This window comes from Apodemus sylvaticus, chromosome 3 (genome assembly GCF_947179515.1).
Source record: "Apodemus sylvaticus chromosome 3, mApoSyl1.1, whole genome shotgun sequence".
Taxonomy (NCBI): Eukaryota; Metazoa; Chordata; class Mammalia; order Rodentia; family Muridae; genus Apodemus; species Apodemus sylvaticus.
The window spans coordinates 25,141,159-25,165,632 of NC_067474.1; the positions used below are offsets into that span (position 1 = coordinate 25,141,159).

At 44.7% G+C, this 24,474-nt stretch overlaps 2 protein-coding genes across 2 annotated transcripts in view; both read right to left on the bottom strand.

Annotated features, from left to right (window-relative positions):
• The window catches only part of Dpy19l4 (dpy-19 like 4), a 59,858-nt gene extending 59,289 nt beyond the window's left edge, over window positions 1-569 (bottom strand). Inside the window, exon 1 of the mRNA XM_052176079.1 lies at window positions 433-569. Within this exon, the coding sequence (XP_052032039.1) occupies window positions 433-448 (16 nt within the window). The 5' untranslated portion in view covers window positions 449-569. The remainder of the gene's footprint in view (window positions 1-432) is intronic.
• A 10,118-nt stretch (window positions 570-10,687) lies between these two features.
• The window catches only part of Esrp1 (epithelial splicing regulatory protein 1), a 49,521-nt gene continuing 35,734 nt past the window's right edge, over window positions 10,688-24,474 (bottom strand). Inside the window, exons 14-16 of the mRNA XM_052176080.1 lie at window positions 22,608-22,758; window positions 18,294-18,403; window positions 10,688-12,210 (exon numbers count right to left, since the gene is read on the bottom strand). Of these exons, the coding sequence (XP_052032040.1) occupies window positions 18,329-18,403; window positions 22,608-22,758 (226 nt within the window). The 3' untranslated portion in view covers window positions 10,688-12,210; window positions 18,294-18,328. The remainder of the gene's footprint in view (window positions 12,211-18,293; window positions 18,404-22,607; window positions 22,759-24,474) is intronic.

The following is a 24,474-nucleotide window of genomic DNA, read 5'->3' on the forward strand; positions in this document are numbered from 1 at the left end:
GCATTTGCTAGCCCTTACAGCACAAGTGAATTCCGTCAGGTTCTGCGCGTCTACCCCAGATCCCTGCCTCAGTTTCCCGCGAGGGGTGGGATCCCTCCCAGTCTGCACCCAACCATGCTTCCAGCATGCACCAGAACCCACCCAACCTCGTCCTGCTTTCCAGTGCAGAGCAACTCCGGACCCACACAGCCCCGCCACCCGACAACAGCTTCCTCTCCGAGACTCCTGACTCTAAGCTCCACTTTTGCGTCCTATCTCGGGAGGCAAAACTTTGGGCCATTTTCTCGGCTCACGCCTGGTTTCTCTGCAAACTCGGGGGCGCGCGCCCCCGCCCGCCCGCCCTGCTCCCCGCGGCCCGCGGCCAGCAGCCAGGCCCGGCCCCCTCCCCGAGCCCGCCGCGGCAGTTGGCGCGATGCAGGCCGCAGCCTTCACCTTCTTCCTTTGCCATCGTCTCCGCGGAGACCCGGGCGGCCCTCCTGCTCCCGAGCGGCCGGGAGTCTCCCAAACCTCCAAGTATCCAAACCCCGCGGCCGCCCAGGCCAGCTCCCGGCTGCCGCGCCCCCACTTCCTGACCCGCCCCCCTCTGGTGTCTCCGCCAACTGTGTCCCCCCAAGGCGCTCCGGGAACCAGAGTGCAGGGAGCGGGAGGCTGGCCGGAGCATTTCGCAGGCGCGCCTCAGTCATGCCCACCACAGCCACGGGCTGGCAATGCTCCTGGGAGGAGCGAGTGCTCGCCACAGACCTCGGTCCTTGCTGCTCCTCACAGGAAAGCCGGAGCCAGAGCAAGCTTATCGTGACGCTGGGATCCGTCTCAGAAAGTCATAGACCGCTGCCCAGATCCAGTCCCTATGTCCAGCCCATTTTACAAAGAAGATTGAGTTTGAAGTGCAGAGCTACTGTGGTTCAAAGCCAGGCAAAACGTTCTAGGCAGGTCATTTGGATTAGTAGATTTTTGTTTGTTTTTGAGACTGGATCTCTGTACATGGTCCAAGCTGCTCTCAACTTGTCTCAGGTTCCCCTCTGCTGCAATGGCAAGAGTGATCCACAGTTTGGTTTAGTAGACACTTGACTGCTATAAAAAAAGTTTGAGCCGGGCGGTGGTGGCTCACGCCTTAATCCCAGCACTCTGGGAGGCAGAGGCAGGCGGATTTCTGAGTTCAAGGCCAGCCTGGTCTACAGAGTGAGTTCCAGGACAGCCAGGGCTACACAGAGAAACCCTGTCTCGAAAAAAACAAAACCAAAAAACCAAAAAAAAAAAAAAAAAAAGTTTGAACCAGATTATTCCCTATTGTAATTCCAGAATTTGACAAGTAGAGGCAGGAGGTTCATTGTTTCAAGGCCAACCCCAGCTACATAAGCAAGTTAAGTGATTTAGCAAATAAAAAAAGGAAGCACAAGAAAGTAACGTGTCAGTCACCAAAATTGCCTTCAACAAGAAAGTAACGTGTCAATCACCAAAATTGCCTTCAACAAAATATTTGCTCATATTCTGGAAGAAAGCACAATAGCACTTTATGGTCTGCTACGAAGGAATGTATGTAGATTATTCCGTAACAATAGAATGTAGTTTCAGTTTGCTGTACAGTGCATGTCTCACAGTGCGGACACTGTGGTATGCCTTCAGTTGGCCAAACTGCATGAGTGATCAACCACATCAAAGAAAGGATGTCTGTGAGCTCCTTTTTCTTTCTTTCTTATGTAGGCCTCCTATGGTAATTTATAGAAACTTCTAATTATTCTTCTATAATGCCTGGTTTCTGGATCTGTTCTGATTCTGTGGGATCCTGATCTAGAGATGTTGGGAGACTCACAAGGCCTGGCAATCCAGACCAGAGAGAGGAGAGATGAGAAGGAGAGAGGGAGAGAGAGAGGGGAGGGGTGAGAGGGAGGGGGAGGGAGAGGAAGAGGGAGACAGAGACAGATGTCCCATGGTTGTTTCTAGTTAATTGGGAGTTCAGCCAGAGCCACCAGTTCTTTTTCTGCCTTGCCCTGGACTCAGAGTATACCCTGGCGATACTGGAGGCTGAGAAAATTAGAGAGGCCCAGCACCTGAGCTCCCCCCTGGCAGAGTTTCAACACCTAGGTTGCACAACAGAGCCAAGGAACCAAAAGGATGTTCCACAACGCTAGGTCCATGTCTAGGGTTTGGAGAGGCCCAGCCCAGGATGTCTGGCATACAAACAGCTGAGACAGGACTCAGAAAGGACCAGCTTAACTGAATTGGGGAAACTAGACATTTAGGAGACCTCTGGTGGGTTCTAAAGAATCAGCCTGCCTCGATTTTTGGCTTAAAAGCCGTCTCACAGTAATGAGAAATTAGGTTCATTCCTCTTTATGATTAAACTTGTTTTTCAAGGATCAGGCTATGCCCCACATGAAACCTGTGACCTTAACTACAAATGGTTCTGTACTGCCTGTTCTAGGAATAATAATTATGTCTTTGTTTCAAAAAGTTTTTTTTAACCATCTTGTAACCCTACCTTCTTTCATAAGGGTTGTCATGGCTACCTTGTTATAACTACCAGTTTTATGCTCACCTTGCAACCATGTCTTTGTTTCAGGATGTTCTTAGGAAGAACTCGCTATGATAGTCTGCTCCTGTAACCCCACCTATTTTGCCTGCTAAATCCCCCATTTGAACAACCCCTACTGCTAAACTATAAAAGCCTGTCTTCCTCATATTCAGTGCTAACCTCTTGAACCACACCTTAGCCAGAGGTCTGTGTCCATGAATTTAAAAAAAAATCTTCCTTTAACTGTTTGCTTACAAGTGCTGGAAATATGGCTCAGCAATTAAGAGCACTGGCTGCTCTTCCAGAGGACCTGTGTTCAATTCCCAGCAACCACATGGCAGCTTACAACTGTCTGTAACTCCAGCTCCAGGGCATCTGACCCCTCACACAGACAAACATGTAGTCAAATCACCAATGTACAAAAAAAAAAAAAAAAAAAAAGAATTATTTGCTTTCTCTAATTAAATTGGCTATGATGATTTGGGTCTGGGGTCTTCCTCCTCCCATTTTTGGATGAACATATGCTCAAATGTCTTGGACAAAAGCCAGACAAAGTTGTTAATAACAGGATTCATCAACTGTGACCAGGTTTAAAAAACTGGCAGGACACATTGTGCTGTGCATGAAGACTGTTGCTTGATCTAAAAGCTCTTTTGTCTCAGTTGTCACTAGTTCTGACACGTCCTTTACTTTTGAGACAAAGACTCATATACCTTAAACTGACTTGAACCCACGGCACTCCCCTTGTCTCCAGTTCCCAAGTGTTGGGTGAAGTTAGAGCATTCGCCATTAGGCCCAGTTTTCTGAACTTTTCTTTTAAAATATAACAGAAGTGAAGCTGAAGAAGTGTCTCAGAAGATTCTGGCTTCCACAAACACCGAGCCTGAAGGAAAAAAATCCCACATTCATTAAAAGTAAAATAAAAATTAAGAAACTAGGCATATATATTGTCAAAATATTTTATAAGTATTTTTAGATTTATTGTATGTATATACATGTTGTGCATGCATGTGTGTCCCTGAGGCTGACACAGAGAATATCAGATCCCCTGGAACCAGTTATGGACCATCGCAAGCCACCACAGCAATGTGAGAACCACTCCTGGGTGTTCTCCACCAGCACCAAGTGCACAAAACTGCTGCACCATCTCTACAGCCCCACGTTAAAGTATTTTTTGAGTAGGATATATTAAACATCTTGAAACTTATTAAAATACAGATTCTTTTTACTCAAAACTCTTCTAGAAAGACATTTTTAGCTGGTTATATAAAACAAAATTCATAGATATTGGTACTAAAAGATTATGGACACGAAGCAGTCTAGGATCAAAACTGTCTTAGGTGAAGCAGGCCTAGTGGCTTGCACCTGTACTAAAGCACCTAGGAGGTAGAGGCGAGGGGGTAAGGGAGACCAACCACAGCTACATCAGGAGCTCAAGGCTTCTCTGGGCTATACAAGGCCCTGCCTCTAAATAAATATTTTACAAAGGAAAAAAGAGGACAGATAGATGGCTCAGTGAGTTAACAAGCTTGCTGCTAAAGCTGACTAAGGTAACACCATCTTTTTCCTTTTTCAATCCTTCATGGTTTTTGTTAAAGATGTATTTATTTTATATGAGTATACTGTAGCTGTCTTCAGACACACCAGAAGAGAGCATCAAATCCCATTACAGATGGTTGTGAGCCACCAGGTGCTTGCTGGGAATTGAACTCAGGACCTTTGGAAGAGCAGTCAGTGCTCTTAACCACTGAGCCATCTCCAGCCCAGGTAACACCATCTTGTCCTAACTCTGTCTTATGTCTGCCTAGACCCTCCTCGACCTCCTCCTACTCCACAATGCCCTGACCTGCCTTGGCAGCACTTTGGAACTACTGTACATGACCCTGACCTGACCATGGTCCACATGTATTAACCAAAATAATGGATGTCTGTGCAAGCTAAAATGTACATCTAAAATACCAAAGAGGAAGTGTAAGCAGATGAATGCTTGAGTTCGAGGCCAGCCTGGTCTACAGAGTCAGCTCTATTACAGCCAGGGCCATGCACAGAAACCCCCTGTCTTGAAAGATCAAAGCTAAAAATGAAGTAAATAAAAAATAAAGTAAAAATAAATAAAAACACTGTACCCCTGACCTTGGGAACCAAGAGACTCTGAGGCATGAGCCACTCTTGGTTGCTGGGTAATAAAAGGACACACACACTTTTAATTGGTTTAATTAACATAGTTGTCTTAAGTCAGAGTTTCTATTCCTGCACAAACATCATGACCAAGAAGCAAGTTGAGGTGGAAAGGGTTTATTCAGCTTACACTTCCAAATTGCTGTTCATCACCAAAGGAAGTCAGGACTGGAACTCAAGCAGGTCAGGAAGCAGGAGCTGATGCAGAGGCCATGGGGGGATGTTATTTACTGGCTTGCTTCTCCTGGCTTACTCAACTTGCTTTCTTATAGAACCCAGGAGCACCAGCCCAGGGATGGCACCACCCACAAGGCGCCCTCCCCACTTGATCACCAACTGAGAAAATGCCCCACAGATTTCATGGAAGTACTTCCCTAACTGAAGTGACTTTCTCTGAGATAATTCCAGCCTGTGTCACATTGACACACAAAACTAGCCAGTTTGTCAATAATAATCTCATGAGAATCATTTCTCTCTCCCCCCTTTCTCTCTCACATACATACCGTGATCAGAATATAAAGTGAGGCCGGGCAGTGGTGGCACACACCTGTAATCCCAGCACTCTGGAAGCAGAGGCAGGTGGATTGCTGAGTTCGAGGCCAGCCTGGTCTACAGAGTGAGTTCCAGGACAGCCAGGGCTACACAGAGAAACTCTGTCTCAAAAAAAAAAAAAAAGAATATAAATATAAAGTGAATAAATAAATAAATGAAAATATAAAGAAAGCAACAATAAGTCTCAGATATTTTACATTGGTATGGATTATTGTATAATGATAGAAATTTAAGGTTATATTTGCTATAATATACTGTATTTATGTTTTAACTCTTGTGCATATGCACATAAAGCATTGTGCATATGCAAGTCATTTAAAAATTTGATGTAAAGTTTGAGTCCCTGAAAAGTACTCATGTAAACTGCTTAGGATAATTAAGAAATGCAAGTTAGTAGTTAGCCACCTATAAATAATCCAACTTGTAGGCTTGTTAGGTACTAGTGTAGTTAATTACAGCAATAAGCGTTCTTTAGCCTTCTAGATATGTTTCAATTTAAGCAGAGAGTAAATAACTAGAAACAAGCAATGTTTGCTTATTCAGATATGCTTTAGATAGCTCGGCGGTCCTCAAATACTTCAGAGATCTGCAGAATATGTCATTTAAGACGTTTCAGAAATAAAAGGATTTTTGACAGACACATCAGCTCTGGTAGCATCCCCAATCTATTTCAAAGAAAATGATAAGTACAGAAGAACCTCCACAAGGAGTTTACTTCAGTTGTGGCAAACATGGCCACTGGGCAAAACACCTGCCCCTTCCCTCGATGGCTGAGAGCAGGCTGTCCAAATTGAACAAGCAGGACCCTGGAAAATCGATTGGCCCACTTTGCTGAGACAAGGTAGGCCAGTCCTTCAAAATTTCTGCTTCACAGAAAAGTCTGCCAGATACTCTGAGTATATTGGCTGAAGATTGGCTGCCCCACTGATACAGGTGAACGTCGGGTGACTGCCCAGGCAGCCAGAACTCTCTGTCATATCTATTGTTTTGGAAGCTGCTTGCTCTGAACTTCCTTTTTACTCAAGTAATATTTATCCTTCTTGGGTCTCTGCTGGAGTTGAAAACTAGATAGTTATAGTCTTACTGTTTTTCTTATTAAAGATTAAAGATTTGAAAGCTTAAGTTGTTTAGGATTTAAGAAAATGTTTTAGGATCTAAAGATGTTTTTAAGTTGATGAATGGAAGTTATGATAAGAAAGTGATTTAGGTACAGAACTTAGGACTCTCCAAGAAGAGATAGATAGCTGAGTACTTGGTCCAAAGTTTCCAGATACAAATGAACTAGACATTATAAATGTAATTCTTACCTGATAGTTCATAATTGTTCCTATTGTATACAGTTGATTGATGTTAGAGGAAAAAGCCTTTTATTGGACTAAAAGGGGGAAATGTAATGAGAATTTTGGTTCCTTTAAAAACCCAGTTCTATGATTATCTTTTTGTTTTAATCCCAGGTGTGGGATACAAGACTGCTTCAGACTGTCCACAGCATCTGCGATTTGTCTCGTGCTCCAGGAAGGACATGATTTTTGCTAGCTACAAACAGTTTTGTTTATAATTCTGGGGACTCTTGAGAGTGTAGGAATATAAGATCCCCAAGTTGACCCATGACACCTGCTGCTCCCTGATGCTTGTCCCTGTTGCTGCTGGTTCCTGCTGTCGCATTCACTGGTTTGTTGCATTGCTGGTTTGCAGAATCACTGACTGGAGATATTCTGATGATGAAGATTCGACTTGCCCCTAGAAAGTCAATGCTTCTAATCAGCCGAAAGTAGTCTAAAGAGATCTACAACCCCTGGCCCTCTAATCTTCTTTCTTGTTTACCTAGTGTTGCAGGGTTGGAAGGGATTGGGGTGCAGAAGGGTAGTAGACATAAGAACCCAATAAAGTATGGGGAAAGTATGGCTACAGTAATCGATGGGGAAAGGATGTGTGGGGCCATCCTCGCGCTGGTGGTGCTGGATTTTATAAGAAGGATGAGAAAAACACGGGGAACAAGCCAGTAAGCAGTACTCCTCCATGGCCTCTGCATCATCTCCTGCCTCCGGGCTGATGAGCAGTGATACGGGAATGAAAGCCAAATAACACCTCTCCTTTCCAACTTGCTTTTTGATCATGTTTATCACAGCAATAGAAACCTTAAGACAGGTGGGCTCAGGTTCAAGCTGGATGGGGTCCCAGCAATGAGAGGAGGAAGTGGACTGAAGCACCCAGCCTTGACCAGGAACTCTCCTTCCCCTTGACACCCACTTGCAAAGGAAAGTTTCTCCAACGCAGTCCCGCTTGGTACACAAACCAAGCTGCAGGGCGAGCCTCTGGCCAGCGCAGATGGCTGAAGCAAATCAAGCTCAACGGTAGCTCTGGGGTTTCTTGTCGTCCCTCCCTTCCTTCTCCTCTTCCTCCTTTTTTTTTTTTTCTTTTTTTCTTTTTGGTCACTGTCACTGTTCAGGCTTTTGATTTTTTGATTTTTATTTTTTTAAATCTCACTGGTCTTTTGCTTATGTGTTATGGTTCCCAATTTTGTATTCTTAAGGGTTCTGTTCTTGTGCTTCTCATGCCTTTTCCTTTCTGTCTGTTTTCTAAAAGGGAGAAAGAAGATCTGTGGAGTGGGAGGTGAGGGGATCTGGGAGGATCTGAGGGAAACCATGATCAGCATACATTGTACGAAAAAATATTTTTAATTGAAAAAATACAGATTTTCATAACAAAAAAAAAATGGCTGTTCTTCCAGAGGACCTGGGTTCAATTCCCAGCAACCATGGGACAGATAACAACTGTCTGTAATTCCTGTTCCAGGGGATCCAACACTGCCACGCAGACATATGTGCAGGCAAAACACCAATGCACATGAAGTAAACAGAGATAATAAATTTAAAGGGGCATTTGCAAAAAAAAAAAAAAAAAGCCAGGTGGTGGTAGCACACGCTTATAATCCCAGCACTCTGGGAGGCAGAGGCAGGCGGATTTCTGAGTTTGAGGCCAGCCTGGTCTACAGAGTGAGTTCCAGGACAGCCAGGGCTCTACAGAGAAACCCTGTCTTGAAAAAACCAAATCCAAAAAACAAAACAAGCAAACAAAAAAAGATTTATCCAGGCACATGCCTGTAACTCCAGCTCCCCAAGAGGCTCAAATGGGGAAACTGCAAAGTTGGCCGATTTAGTGAAACCCCTGTCTCACAAAAAGGGCTGGAGCTGTGGATAATGGTAGCATACTTTCCAGTACTGCCTAATCACTCCATCTGTGGACCAGACTCAAGCGATACTTCCACCTGCCTTTGACTCACACAGGCTCACTGCTCAGTTTAGTCAGATTTTCTTAAATTCTGTTACAATCCTGGATACTTACTGACTGAAACTAGTTCCAGAACGGCCAGTAGCACTATGTGTCCAGTAGATGTCAGAAGCAACCAAAGCATTAGGCAAAGCTCATGGCCAACTGCAAATACAGGTATGCAGCAAGCTGAGTGTGAAACGCGACTCTTTGAATACATCAGTACTTCAATATAAAAATCAGAACTGTACTGATATATCATAAGCCAGTACTCAAATAAATTTTAACTACTTACAAACATTGATGATGATGATGATGATGATGGTGTATTGGAGATCAAACTCAGGGCAATGGGCAAAAGTACTCTATCACTGGTCTATAATCTTAAGTATATAATCTCAGTCCAAGATTACAAACCTATCAAAATCTTTCTGGAACCACGAGCCCCCCAGTTAAATGCTCTCTTCTGTTAAGTTGCCTTATCCATGGTGTTTTGTCACAGCAATAGAAAAGTAACTAAGACAGCCACTCAGCTTGCATTTACTGGGTACAAGTACTGCATAGTTTAAGAATGTGCAGGGTAGCAAGAACCACACTGCCATGCCTGCCGAGACAGTTTGGGCCTAAAGTCCTAGCTATGCAGGACCACTTACTTGAATCTGGGTCTGAGGTTCGTTCTCTGCTGCTCCTGGGTGCAAGGGCTGGGAAAAGCAGACTATAAACCTGACAGCATTCTACACACACACACACACACAAACTGGTTCTTTTTCATTCCTTTTTTAAAAATTATTTAATGTATATCTGCAGGTACACCCGCATACCAGAAGAGGGCATCAGACTTCATTATGAGATGGTTGTGAGCCACCATGTGGTTGCTGGGAATTGAACTCAGAACCTCTGGAAGGGCAGCCAGTGCTCTTATCCGCTGAGCCACCTCTCCAGCCCTCTTTTATTTCTATTTCCATCACCCTGACTCAGTTGTGTTTCTCCCAAATACTTCAATGGATTTCTTTAAAGTTTTATTTTGTGGTTGTGTTCTGTGTGTGGGTGCAATCTTGCATGCACTGGAGGACAACTAACACGTTGGCTTGTTCTTTCCACTGTGTGCATAGCAGGGCTGGACTCAGGTCCTCCGGGGTGTAATATACACCCTTACCTACCAACCCCTGCTGGCCCTCGGACTGCCTGTACCATGAAAAAGACAGCTGCACTGAGTGTATGACTACCAGAATTCTGGCTTTGTCTAGGACACCGATTCTGCCAAAGGCAAAGAACACCCTGATGTCTCTCAAAAACAGCAAAGCAAGGAGCAGAGCCTCAGCTTCTCAAGAGAGCCATTTCCGCTGTGATGGAGAAAGACCCGAAGCTCAAGTGATAGACAGCTCACTTTGGAAAATGCTGGTGAGCTAAGCATTTACTCTTCTAACCAAGACACCTGAGGTCCAGAACAAGAACACACGTTCAGTAAGTGATGTTGGTAACGCGCGCGCGCTCTCTCCTGGGATGTTACAAGTCAGCAGTATTTAATGTGATCCTGAGGATAAACAGGACTTGGACACTAAGAACTCAGCTGACAAACAAGGAGGGTGTAAAATCGGGAAGCATTAAGGTCACAGCTCTCACTAGTTTTGTATGACATAACTGGGTTTTCGTAAGATAGTTGTTTTGTCCCCCACATCCCAGATGGGGTTTCTCTGTGTTCCTGGCTATCTGAGAACTCTGGAGAGCAGGCTGGCCTCAAACTCAAAACATCCCCCTGCCTCTCAAGTGCTGGGAGTGCACCACTACATCCAGGTCATACTATTTTTTTCCCCGTTTTTGCGGCAGGATCTCACTTTATACCTCAGTCTGCCTTGGAACCCTCTTGCCACATCCTTCTATCAGGACAGTCAAGTGCAGCTCAGCAGAGCACTGCGCAACCATGAGCTGTTCAGATTCTTAGCACCCACACACAAAGCCAGGCGTGGTGGCATCCACTGTAGTCCTGGGTCATGGCTGTCCAAACTTCCAAGCTTCAGGAGAGACTCATCCACTGCAGCTTTTGTGACTTTGTATGGTAAACCAGGGCCAAGGCCCTCCGACCTACGAAACAGGCAGACTTCCCTACTTCTTGCCCACATCACCAGGTGCCTTCTCAAAAAACAAAAATGCAAACATTGAGATTAAGCCGGCAAGTTTTATTATCAATGTAACAACTCTACAAAAAAATGCAGTAGTACCACAGCGAACATGTCTGCCATCTTAGTCCTTCAGAGCTTCGGGCGTGAGCAGCTTGAGGCGTCAAGCAGGAACTTTATTCTTAGTTATCTATCTCAAGTGCCAGATTTCACCGATTTTCACACCAAACCCTTTTCTTCTTCTTTCTTCCCACTGCAGTGGAAGGGCTATCGTTGGTCAAGTGAGAGGGTAATGCTTGACTCCGCAGACAAGGTGATGATGCAAACTAAAAATAGCAGCCACAGCCACGGCATCGCATCCAAGGATAGAGCAAGAGTAGCAGAGAGACATGTGCGTGTAATCAAATCACTTCCTGCCGGGTTACATTAGACAGCTGGATAGCTAGTGCCGACTACTGCGTGCGCCCTGGCCCATGAACACAGCTACTCGGGCTGCGCTGACACCGAGTGCGCCTGCCACGCTGTCTCAGCGTTTACCCTGGCCGGCACGCCTACGCTTTTAAAGGTTTTAACAAAACAGCTGAGGCGCTGGAGAGAAAAGCGGTATCAATATGCGCATGTATTCACTTAGATTGGTATATTGTTTTCCAGAATACACTGTTCAAATAGTCCTATTTTTGTGACATTAAAAACTATGGGATTTCTCTTATTAAAGTCCAAACTGTTAACAATGAAAAAAGTACAATACATATAAAGCCAGTCAGGCAGTCACAGCGCACACTGGGAACTACTAACTACATGTAGCTGCTTCATTTTTGGTTTCAAATTTTGGCCCCTACTTCATTCTTAATTACAGCTGGTACCTGCAGAGACAAACACTCAAACCCTGTAACACGGTGTGTGTGGAAGGGGAATCCTCGGGTGCGCGTGTGGAGAGGGCACGAGGGAACAGGCCTCCGACCAGGGCTCAAGCATACTACTAGGCAAGCTCCTTCCCACTGAGCTATGGCCCAGCCTGCCTGAGGGGCTTTCGAAAATAATTGTTTTCAACTATAAGGCACCATGATGGCCTATTAAACTAGTATTTGGGAAAATATTAGTTTCATTTTATTCCTTTTCTTAGTTTGGGATTTAAGTATTCTAAGAATGTACACTTAAATTACTTAGCAAGAGGGTTTTATTTTACAGAAGAGGGAGAGAGAAGCGTGGGAATACACAATGAAGGCTCCGTGGCTGTTAACGGCAGATGGGAGACACTAGTGGAATGTATTTTACTCCAAGACTTCGACTCAGGAAATAAAGCCGATGCCAAGGGAGCTGGAAGCGAGGCCTCGGACCTCAAATTCACATTTACATTCCTGCTTGCACTCAGCCAGGAGCCAGGCTCGTACGCCGCTTGCTAGCAAGGGTTGGCTCTGCCAGCTTCCCTTTTCCTCAGTCCAGCAGTAGATAAGGCCCAGGCCTGCTGTTCAATCGCACTGGCTGAGAATCCCACAGCCTGAGTGTAGGCGAACATCCCCTGAAATTGCTAGAAGTTTCTCTGGTCTGATGGTTTCAGGATCATCATACGTCTTTCAAACACTGAAGGGGGGAAAAGAGAGTATTACCTGTAAATTTAATTTTTCAAATTCCTAGGATACTAATATCGGATGGCACCAATTTCTATCGTACAGTTACATTCACAAAGGCCATGATTGAGAGTTTAATACTTTCTGGTAACACCCACCCTTTGTATTACTAAGTGTATTTAACAGACCACCCTGCACCTCCCAAACTCAATTTGGTTCCAATTTTACCCACGTTTCTGTGTGGGTCAGTACTGTAACATTCTTCTAGCACTAGACATTCAACTCAGCATTACCGGCTTTACACAGAGCTTCAGTGCCAGGCACGGTGGCATAAACCTTAAATCCTAGCCATAGGGAGGCAGAAGCAGAATTTCTGTGAGCTCCAGGGCAGTCAGGACTACATAGAGTGACCTTTTCCCTTTTTTTTTTTTTATAAAGACTAATTTATTTATGTAAGTACACTGTAGCAGTCTTCAGACACCCCAGAAGAGGGTGCCAGATCCCATTACAGATGACTGTGAGCCACTATATGGTTTTCTGGGATTTGAACTCAGGACCTTCTGAAGAGCAGTCAGTGCTCTTAACCACTGAGCCATCTTTCCAGCCCAGAGTGACCTTTTTTCAAACAAATAAACCTAAAACCAAAACCAAAGTCAACAGAAACAAGTCTGGAGAGATGGCTCAGTGCTTAGGAGTGCCAGCTACTCTTCCACAGGTCGAGTTTGGCTCTCAGCACTCACGGCAGGCACCTCACAGCTGCTTGTAACTCCAGCTTCAGGGGTTCCGATATCCTCTGTTGGCACCCGTATATTCAAAACACACACACACACACACATACACGGATAATAATAATAAAATCTTTAGTTCCAGTATGAATTTGAAATAATTTCTAACAAAAAAGGTACAATCAGTAAGCAGCACGGAGGCCTGACGGATGGCGGACAGGAACCCTGTGCCAGTGACTGATTAGCACTGCAGTCCATCTGTTCGGTCCAACACTCTGTAGGTCTCAACTCATTTGGCAAACCTCTATCTCCAAAAAAAACCTTACAATCCATAACAGCAGTGAAACAACAGTTATGAATGAGCATCAAAGTAATTCTGCGACGGCGAGTTTAACACAAGAAGTGTATGAACGGGTCCCCGCCTTGCTGCCGCGGGTTGCCATGCCACATCTGCGAGGGTGACTGATTTGGGAACTGGGGATCAGAGGCAGGTCTTCACACATAGTAGGTAAGTGCGACTGAGCACGACCCCAGTCCCTGTGGCCTCCTTGAGGATGGGGGAAGTGGAACAGACAGTGGTTATGTTCGCACAGCAAGCCATCCACATGTATGGATCCAGATTCATAAATTCAAACAGCTCATGATGACCATTCAGAAGGGAGAAGCATCCGTCCTGATTATGTGCAGACTCTTTTCTAGTAGTTATCCTCTACACCAGCCCCATCCCTTTTTTCTGGTTTTTCGAGAAAGGTTTCTCTCTGTAACAACCCTGGCTGTCCTCGGACTCAGAGCTCCAACTGTCTCTACTTTGAGTACTGGTACTGAAGGCATGGGCAACCAAGAGGGGCTTCCCCTCTTCTTCTAAAACAATTTATGTTTAGTTCCATGCACTCATGTGTGCTGTATGGGAATATGTGCTTCTGAGTGGAGGGGACTGAGGAGGCGAGAGAACCTCCCGGAGTTGAAGTTGCAGGCAGTGGTGAGCCCGACATGGGTACTGGGAACCAAATGCAGCTCTCAGAAGAGCAGTGTGCACTCTTAGAAACACTGAGCCATCTCTCCAGCCCATCCTGTCACTGTTCTCTAAACGAGCAAGCGACCAGTGGAACAGCCGCCATCAGGGCAGGCGTGGCGGTACAATTTGTAAACTCAGCACTCAGGAAGCTGAGGCAGGGGACTGCCCCCAGGTCAAGGCCAGTCTGGGCTATATAGAATGTATCCGAATAGCCAGGAGACATGAACAATGTGGATGAACACTCACTTTGCATTTATTAGCAGCAGTCCGGAAATAACTTAAGAGTATCCGGAAGGATGTCTTGGGCTGTAAGCAAATGCTGTGTGCTTTATGAGGCCTGGGCCATGTGTACATGAGGTCTCAGGTCCTCGGGCTGGTTTGCACGGACAGACCTAGGATAAAACCTTTATACACACAGCTTGCTCCATGCTGTTTTATTTACGTGGTATACAGAACAAAACCAGAAATACTCAAGTTAAAATATAAACTGCTGGCATTGTGCACTTTTACGTATAAATGAGAAACAGATAAAACATTAGAAATGGAAATGGCTCGAATCTCATTTCCGGTGGCCACTTTGAAAAAGTGTCAAGACTAATAAACAAACAACAATAGATACAAATTCAAAATCAAGTTTTCAGAAAAGAACCCAAACATCAGTTAGCGTTCATGTTTAAAATGTGGTTTAAATGAGGCAACTTGCTGCTCAGCTTAAAACCCTAGGCACGGCAGAGCTTCTTCAAACACACACAAAACACAGATAATAAAACCTGTCAATTATTCAGATAGTCGCCTAATTCTCTACTTCTTTAGCCAACAACACCTTAGTCCGCCTTAAAAAACTTCTCCCCTCCCAGTGCTAATACCACGGAGAGGCCATTTTTACCAGCAGCTAATAGAACAACTCAGCCAGCCAATGAGAGTCCTGCATAATTCAGCGGCTGAGAGACGGCCGTCAGCCATGCCAATGAACCCCAATTCCTGGCTTGCTTCTTTTTGACTCTTTTTGAAGTTGTTAAGGGCATGTCATGATGAGAGGTCAGTTAGTTCCACCTTCCTAGTCCCAGTTCCTTAGAAGATACTAAAAATCGCCTTGTGGGCACCCAGAAGTATATGCCCATCCTAAGCTTTTGCTTTTTTTGTGGAAGGGCCAGAGTTATTCAAAGGACGGTAAGCGTTTAGCTCCTGCAGACCTGCTTCTTAACCTCAGGGATGTTAGTGTTGGTGGCGTTTCAGTATTTAATGAGGAATCTGCAGTCTTTACAACTAGCAGGAAAAAAGAGTCTAAGAAGGATACAAAAAAGAGTTTCCTTTTCTTCTTAGCAACAGAAGCAGAAAGTATTACCCAAAGATAAGTTTTAAAGTTTTAAATGCAAACATTCATAATTTGTCTTTCCTTTCTGGTAAGATGTATGTTAAAACAATGTTTTATTTTGTCATACACTATCATTAAAGTATTATGTACACAGAAGAATTTTTTTTCCTCTTTAGGAACAAGGCAGGCCTCATGCTGCAGACCAATCTGAGGCCACCCAGGAACTCACTAAATAGCCAGGTGAGCTCTGAACTTCTTCCAAGATCTGAGATTACAGGTGTGAATCACCAAGCCCACTTGTTACTTTGGGTTTTGTTTTACTTTCTGAGATAGGGTTCTTTCTGTGTAGTTTTTGCTGGTCTGGAATTCACAAAAATCCTCCTGCCTCTGCCTTGTGAATATCAGAATTGTGAACATGTGCCAACCCTCGGAGCTTACACAAGGATTATTAATGATAACTGGATTCCACTATGTATGAAACATTAGCCTGGGTTATATAGCAAGACCCGGTCCCAGTAAAACAAAAACCAGAAGCCTAAACTTCTGAGGAGTTGTGCTTGTTTAGATACTCTGTAGCACAAGGTGGACATGAATTCACACCATCCATGCCCACCTTGAGTTGTTTCCAGCGCCTGTTTCAATCTCTCAAGCACTGGGATTACAGACAGTCATTACAAAGAATGGCCTCTTCTAGCCTCTGTGGGGCACTGGGCAGGAGTGCAGCAGACAGAATGCCCAGTCACATAAGATAACGTAGTGCATATGAAACAGAGTCTATGAAAGGAATAGAAAACACTCTTCTGAAAGGTACATTTCTGTTGCTCGGAGACAGATAGCAGCACAACGACAGAGGGCAAAAGCAGACAGCTCAGGGAGCTTAAGATCCAAGGCGGACAAGAGGCCAGGAAGCCAAGAGCCCGGGTCGTTGGCATTCAAGGACTCTGAACGGAAAATCTTAAAGGGATGGAGGCACATTAAAGGGACAAGCTAAGCAGAACGAGCCCCTCACACCACAGGCAAAAACATCCTGAGCGGCACAGGGTAGCACTGAGGAATCCCCCCCAGCAGCAAATAAATATGCAAGAACCGATACTAGGAAAGAAATATGGCTGGGCAACAGGGAAGCCATTCCCAGTAACACACCAGGAAACCTTTCCCCGGAACGTAGGCAGGAGAGGGGTTCTCTTCCAACAGCACGAGGAAGAAACAATTCCAGCCTCCCAGGTATCAGTGAGCTAGGATGATGTGCCTTTATCTCTGGGGCCCAGACAGGGCAGACCCCAGTCCCACGCTGAGCAGCATAATGATCCTTAAGAGGCTCCAGCCACCGAAAAGTTCAGATCCAAAACTATTCACTTGCACCTTGAAACTATCCTCAGAATGAGAGCCACACACAGACAGATTCCCATTTCTCAAGGATGATGGAACAGTGGAACTCACTCGATTCCATATGGTTAAAGTTCACAACTATGAAAATAATAACTAAAGTAGAAAATGAAAAGTCTAGAGATTCAACAACCAGACTGAAGAAATAAGTCACACTAATGTGGGGATGTGGCCCCAGGAAACTCCTTGGGTAACCACAGAGTGACAGTATTCTAAGAAAACTTTGGACTAACAGGAGGGATAAGGGCGTAGGGTGGTGGTGGGGGGAATTCTGACAGTAGCCCCCAAAACTCTATCAGTATTCTTCCCTCTAACTTTAGATTTAAAGCAGAGAAAAAAAGACGCAGAATGACAGCTTTTCAATAACTTTGGAACAACGTCTTTTTTTTTTAAACATGAGGTAATCTTACAACGTTCTCCAGGCTGGTCTCAAACCCCAGCCGAGACTCGAGTGATCTTCCTGGTAAGAAATAGCAGGTATGTGTAACTGTATCTGATTGAACTAGATGCTAAAATAAAATTAAAAAAAAGATAATTTTTTTCTAGAATGGTGACTTTTTCTTTTCTGTAACATTTATTTTGTGTGTAGTGCACACGTGTAACTCAGAAGACAACTTCAGAGTCAGGTCTCCACTTGCACCATGTGGGACTCAACGACCAAACTCAGGTTACACGGTTAAGCAGCAAGTGAGCTATCTTGTTAGCCATGTTAAAGCTAAAAGGAAGAGAAGGAAGAAAAGGAAGAGGGGGGAAGAGAAGGAGGGGGAGGAAAAGGAGGATGAAAAAGAGGGAGGGAGTAGGAGGGAGAAGATGGGGAAGAGGGAGAGGAAGGAGAGAAGAGAGGAGGGAGAGAGAGGGAGGGGGAGGAGGAGGGGAGGGGGAGGAGGAGGGGATGGGGAGGAGGAGGGGAAGGGGAGGAGGGGAGAAGGAGGAGGAGGGAGGAGGGGAAAGGGAGGGGGGAAAGGGGAGGAGGGGGAGGAGGGGGAAGGGAAGGGGGAAGGGAAGGGGGAGGGGAGGAGGGGGAAGGGGGAGGGGAGGAGGGGGAAGGGGGAGGGGAGGAGGGGAAGGGAAGGAGGGGAGGAGGGGAAGGGGAGGAGGAGAGGGGAGGAGGGAGGAGGAGAGGGGAGGAGGGGGAAGGAGAGGGGAGGAGGGGAAGGGGGAGGGGAGAAGGGGAAGGGGAAAGAGGAGGGGGAGGAGGGGAAGGACAGAGAGGAGGGGGAGGAAAGGGAGGAGGGGAAGGACAGAGAGGAGGGGGAGGAGGGGAAGGAGGGAGACAAAGAGAAGAAGAAGAAGAAGAAGAAGAAGAAGAAGAAGAAGAAGAAGAAGAAGAAGAAGAAGAAGAAGAAGAAGAAGAAGAACAACAACAACAACAACAACAACAACAACAACAAGAAAAGCACTCGACCTATCCCAGAACTGAGCAGTCACCACATGTCAGGTAGTCACCGCAGCAGACGCAATCCCGCACATTACACTGGTACTGAGTTCTTGGCTTGCAAACTTCATCCCCGCCCCCATCCCCTCTAAGTCTAAGTAAGACACACATCCCAGTCAGGCAAGGGGCAGGAAGCCCCCTCACCTGACTCCTATAGAAATGTCAGCCTCTTGGCTTCTCTATTTGGGCCTCTGATTTAGCTTTCATGATAGGTCCTTACCTGCTTCTCTGAGGACGATCTAACTGCTGGGGCCCTTAAATACAAACCCATTCTTTGGGTAGAGTCCTGGCCTGGTCATGTGTGTGTGCAAGTCCATCCTCGGCTGCATACTAAAATGCAAGTTGAAACAAACAGGATCAAAAAAGATGGACAGCCTGTCACTGTGGATGTCATCTTAAACTAAATATATTGACAAAGTACATGACATTTAGAACCTGGGCAATGACACTGTTAGAAGCCATACATTAATTTCCTCTCAATGCTTCATTTATTTATAAAAATCCCTTCTAGTAGAGAAGTTACTTTGAATATATATTTTAAGAACTGAAACAAACCCACCAGGCCAATTAAGGAGGATCAAATCTGACCTATTTTTAAGCATGTTTATGTATATATATGTTTTGTTGGTGTGTACATCTGCAGACCAGAAGAGAGGCCATCAGATCCCATAGATGGTTCTGAGCTGCTGGGTGGGTGCTGGGAATTGAACTCAGGACCCCAGAAGAGCAGCCAGTGCGTTTAACTGAGCCATCTCTCCAGCCCAGAGCCTGGTCTCTATTAAAACTTTGGGTCTCTATTACGCAAACTTCGGGTATGACAGGATATTATTTATTTGCTCATCAATTACTTTGTCAGGCATTATACGTTAAACCCCTAAAACCAGTGGATTTTAAATAGTTTTAGATCTGAAATAAACTGCTGAAATAAATTCTCTCACTTGAATACTAAATAAAAATTTTTATGAGTCAGAATGTTGAGGAGGAAACCCGATATGTATCAACAGCCCAAGGCCATGGAAAGTAGTAGCTAATGAAAACAGCAAACATTTAAGGTATAGAAGGGCTCCCAAGAGCCATCAGGATAAGCAACCCACCATCTAAAAATAAAGTGCCTTCACTTTATTGACCAAAACAATCCCTTCACTGCCAAATGCTTCCAGAGCGTTGTCGCCCTCAGAAACCCTGCTCCCCTCTCCCCTTCGTCCACAGCACATTTCCTTTCAGCTCTGACAGGGGGGTCCATAGGATAGGCCTAGGAAGGCCCTGAACTTCTGAGGACTTCTGCCTCATTTTTCAAGTGCTGAGATTATGACCGTGTTGGTTTTATGAGCTGCAGGGGCTGAAAACCTGGGCTTCATGCTTGTTAGGCAAGCAGCACATCTGCGGAGCTGTGTCCCTTCTGTTTCTTTGCATTTTTTCTTGTGATATAAAGTCCTGTGATACACCCTAGGCTAGCATCTAACCTCCTGCCCGAGCCCAGGCCCTGGGATAACATTCGTGTGCCACTACATCCAGCCACATGCAGATGTAAAAAGACAGTAGGAAAATCTAAGTCTTATGTAAGAAAGAAAACATGGGGTTAGATATAAAAGCCTGAAATACTGAAGCACGTCCTGGAACTGCAGGTCTGGGTGAGTGAGGTCTCAATGCCATCCTCATTCAGTGATCCAGTTTATACATTCTAAATGCTTGCCCGAGTGTGGTGCACTTGGGAAGCAGAGCCAGGAGGATGACAGCAAGTGGAAGGCTAGCCTCATCTACATGGTACTATGGAGGTCAGCCGAACTCCGTAAGAATCTGTCTCAACTAATGTAATAAAAAAATAAAAACTCTAAACACTTCCAAAATAAAATTCACATATCAAGAGAAGAAATAACGTGCCACCATTGTGCTTCCGATGACGGATGACTCTAACCAAGAATGACTCTAGGAGCTACCCAAGAGTTATTTGGTATAAATTTTATCATTTTGTCCCAGTTTTGAAGCATGTCAGACTTTTAAACTTTTAAGTCTTCCCCACGTTTCATTACCTTTATTTTGTATGTGCATGTGTGTACACACATGTGTGTGATGTAGCACACATCTGGAGGTCAGAGGCCAACCTTCTGGAGTTGGCTCTCTCTCACCACATGGGCTCAGGTAGTCAGGTAGTGAACCCTTTAGCTAACTTGTCAGTCCTGTGTCAGACATCATCCTCAATCTAGAATGATCCTGATTATGTGTCTGAGGGGAAATAAGTACCCACAATTGCCAACCATGGTACTTTCTTAAGATTAATTTTGGTTAATCTCATTATATATGTGTAGGACTGCTTCACCTTATTCAGTATGAAATTAAATGAAATTGGTAGAACCAAGCTAAACCACTAAGCCCAGCTGACCATTAAACTTGAAAATTACTCAGAGTCTCTACGATGGGAAAATACAAAAGTCTATTTCTTCAGTAAGATCGAGTAACCTTTTCAATCTAGTTCCAGTAAAACTGTATAATTTAATCAGAGAAAAAGGAGGTCTCTAAGATGACCTTTTAACATTTTTCAAGTCCTCTAGCAGCTGAAGAATCATCTGGAGAAGAGTAATGCGCTGAGCACCAATCTTCCGAAGAACGCGAAAACGAAGAAAAAGAAAAAGTGACCTTGGCCCTGGACTTTCCATCAATCCGACTTCCTGACTAATGGGAAATATTTCTTGTTTGTTAAAAAGTCCTTAAGACAAGAATGGTTAGGGTGGTGGTCAGAGATCTATCTAATCAGACACAGTTTTACCTACGATCACGCCATCCCCGAGTCACAGACCAGGGATGAGAGCCTCTGTAGACAAGGCTCTCCCACACTGTGCTGCGCATGCTCAGGGCCGTCGCTGGACTTTGGTGTTCTGAAGACTCGGGCTAATTTCAGCTCTAGGAGGAAGGAGGACCTCTTTTGCTCATAGACCAGTAAGACTACAAGTTGTTTTTTAGACTTTATAGGAAGAAAAAAACTTGACATAATCAAATGACTTTAAGAAGGAATGGCGTTTGCTCAGATGAACCAAAAAGAAATGATAATATTCACTGTTACAAACCCAACACCGAGAAAAGCCCATTCTTAAAGACAAGACAGTGATAGATGGATGCATGCAGCAGGCAAAACAAAACAAAAGCAAAGGCAGAAAAACCAGGTCACTTCACGGAGGCCAAGAACCCACTGCAGTCCAAGAAGCAAAACAAGCCTGTTAGTTGGGATGTCTTATTTTCATCTCCAAGGTTAGGCAGGTTTTCCATTTTTATTTTCCCCCAGTGCAATTAAAAGAGGCTTTCAGACTTTTAAATACTTGACAGTCCATGCTTAAATGGTCCTATTTATTTATTTACTCTAATTATTTGTAGTATTAGATATTAGAAACACTAATCAATATCCTTACCAATACTTAATTATTTATTTAAAAAAATTAAAAATTACCCTCATTTATTCTTTTGTGTGTGTTGGGGGTGTGCTTATGTTGTGTGTGAAGTCAGAGGAAAAACTTCATGAGTGAGTTCTCTCTCGCCATCATGTGACTCTCCCAAAGATCAAATTCAGCTCACAAGGTCTGGGGTAAGTGCCCCTCACCCCCTTTGTTTCTTGAGACATGGTTTCTCTGTGAGGCCCTGATCTCCCAGGAACTAGCTCTGTAGAGCAGGCTGGCCTTCAACTCAGAGATCCACAGATCCCTGCCTCCCTAGTGCTGGGACGAAAGGAATGCACCACCACCGCCTGCCTGGAAAATAAAATAAAAAAGGTGGGTGTGTGGTGCATGTCTTTAATCCCAGTACTTTGGAGGCAGAGGCAGGCAGGTCTCTCAGTTTGAGCCTGGTCTACCTGGTGAGTTCCAGGACAGCCAATCTTAGTAAGTCTAAAACAAATTAATGTATATGTATGAATATTTTGCCTGTATGCACATATATACGTGAACATACACATGTCCGATGCCCCTGGATATCAGAAGAGAGCACTGAATCTCTGGAGCTGGAGTGACGGATGGCTGAGAGCTGCTGGCCATGTGGGTCCTGGGAGCTGCAGCAGTGCCCTCTACGAGAGCAGGAAGCACGGTTAGCACTAGCCGGCGAGCCATCTCTTAAGGCCCACTATTTTACTTTATCTTTTTTTTTTTTTTTTGAGACAGTGTTCCACTTTGTGGCCTGGGCTGGCCTTGAACTCACACATCTTCGTGCCCTTTCCTATAACTGAAGGCATGGATGACTATGCTGAGCTTATTTTGTAAATCAAAGAATTAGCAGACGATTTCAAGGAAAGCACACCCTTAGTGCTGTCCTTCATGAAACAGCCCATCCTGCTGCCTCCCCGGACAGATACAGGGACGGGATGATGTAGCAGGAACTATGACACCACAGGAAAGCCCCAGTCATGTCAAGAGGATGGACCTGGAGGTAGGTCCATCAGTATAGACACACGTGCTGAGATTCAGAGAACCAGTGTCTTTCCTGGCTGCAGTCTTTTGGCAAACGGACTTTAGTAATAAGGGCACTGAGGATTTTTCTTCTTCAAGCTACTGACCTGGTAACCTTGGAAGAAGTTAAGAATTTCCTTAACTCCAGTATTGTAGGCCAGGCCCTGCATTCTGACCACCGTGCCAGGCTGGGGCGGGACACTGCTAAGATTGGCAGCTGTAGGGAAGTAGCCAAGACTATTAGGCGAACCTGGGGGGCTAAAGGAGAGAAAGCACAATGAACCAACAGGAACACACAACGGTGAATATTTACTCCAAAACATATCGCTTGAGAAACTGAATTTCTGGAAGTGATGTTTCTTACGCTCCTCTAAGCTACCTTCCTTAAGACAGAAGGATACCAGAGCTTGTGTCTCCGGTCTCCCAGCAGCCAGAGGAGGGGTTAATGCCATGCTGTTAGATGCAGGACTGTCCCAGTCTCTAAGGTTCTCAAAGGAGAGGAAGGAAGAACCAAGCCTTTTCAAGTCACTCAGCCACTTCCAAAGCCCAGACCACTGACGGTTAGTAAGCCAGTTTTCAAGAATATTAAGGCATGAAGAAGAGAAATGGCTATAAAGGTCTAATAGGAGCCACAGCCAGAGATAAAAAAAACAAGTCCAAAGTGAACGCTCCCAAGAACCCAGGGCTCTATCCACATGTGCAGAGGAATGACGAGGCCCAAAAACAACACAGCAGAGCACACCAGGGCAACCGCCAACAGAAGAGGGAAACAACACTGGAACTGAAGAGGCACCTCCAGGTGTTACTGTAGCCATTTCCTCAGAGCAGCACAAGACCCACAGTGGCCTAATTTGTGCGGTACCTCTAGCAACCTCCACACTAGTCCCATTAGTTAGCTCACCAATCAGCTTCACAGGATTCCCCACCCAACTAGTTTTCTATAACAGCCACATCATTACAATTTGAAATAAGCACAGAACATTTAACCAAGTCATACACGTAAGAAGAAATACCGATTCCAACTTTAGATTATGAACTTCTAGTCATCCCCCCAAAGGTAGCTGTACCATTTCAGAGTGTCCACTCTATATAATTGTAACAAATAGGTTAACAGTTTGCCTCTAGCCCACAGACTAGGTTAATTAGCCCAGAAACTTAGCCTTTCATTTGTTAAAAAGGATGATCAACAGCTTCACAGCAATGCTCTTCAGAGTGTGATTTAACATATTCATTAAGAGTCTTCGACATTATCTTACTCTTGTTATCACTTATTAAGTAATAGAAGCCTGAAAACAGCACTAGGCAGCAAGCACCAAACCTTTCAGTCTCTAAATCGGAAGTCCTCAATCATGTGACAAATTTAAAATAGCCAGGGAGAACATTCACTTTCCTTTTTTCTTTTGTTTTTTGTTTTGTTTTGTTTTTTGAGACAGGGTTTCTCTGTGTAGCCCTGGCTGTCCTGGAACTCACTCTGTAGACCAGGCTGGCCTCGAACTCAGAAATCCACCTGCCTCTGACTCCCAAGTGCTGGGATTACAGGTGTGCGCCACACAGGTGTACAGGTGTGTACAGGAAAGTCCAGCTTCACTTTCCTGATAAGAACCTGCTTGTGCTCCCCTCCAAATTAAAAATCAAAGACTCAAAAAAGCCAAATGTTACATTCCCATGCCACTACATTTAAAAACAACTTGTGATTCCAATGAAAAACAAAATTGAAGTCACTGTTTAAAACGCTTGTGCAACCAAGACTAGAAACAGATTGGGCTGGTGTGATAGCTCGGCAGATAGCTCTTCTGAAGATCCTGAGTTCAAATCCCAGCAATCACATGGTGGCTCACAACCATCTGTAATGAGATCTGATGCCCTCTTCTGGCATGTCTGAAGATAGCCACAGTGACCTCATCATTCATTCATATATATATATATATATATATATATATATATATATATATATATATATATATATATATAAAA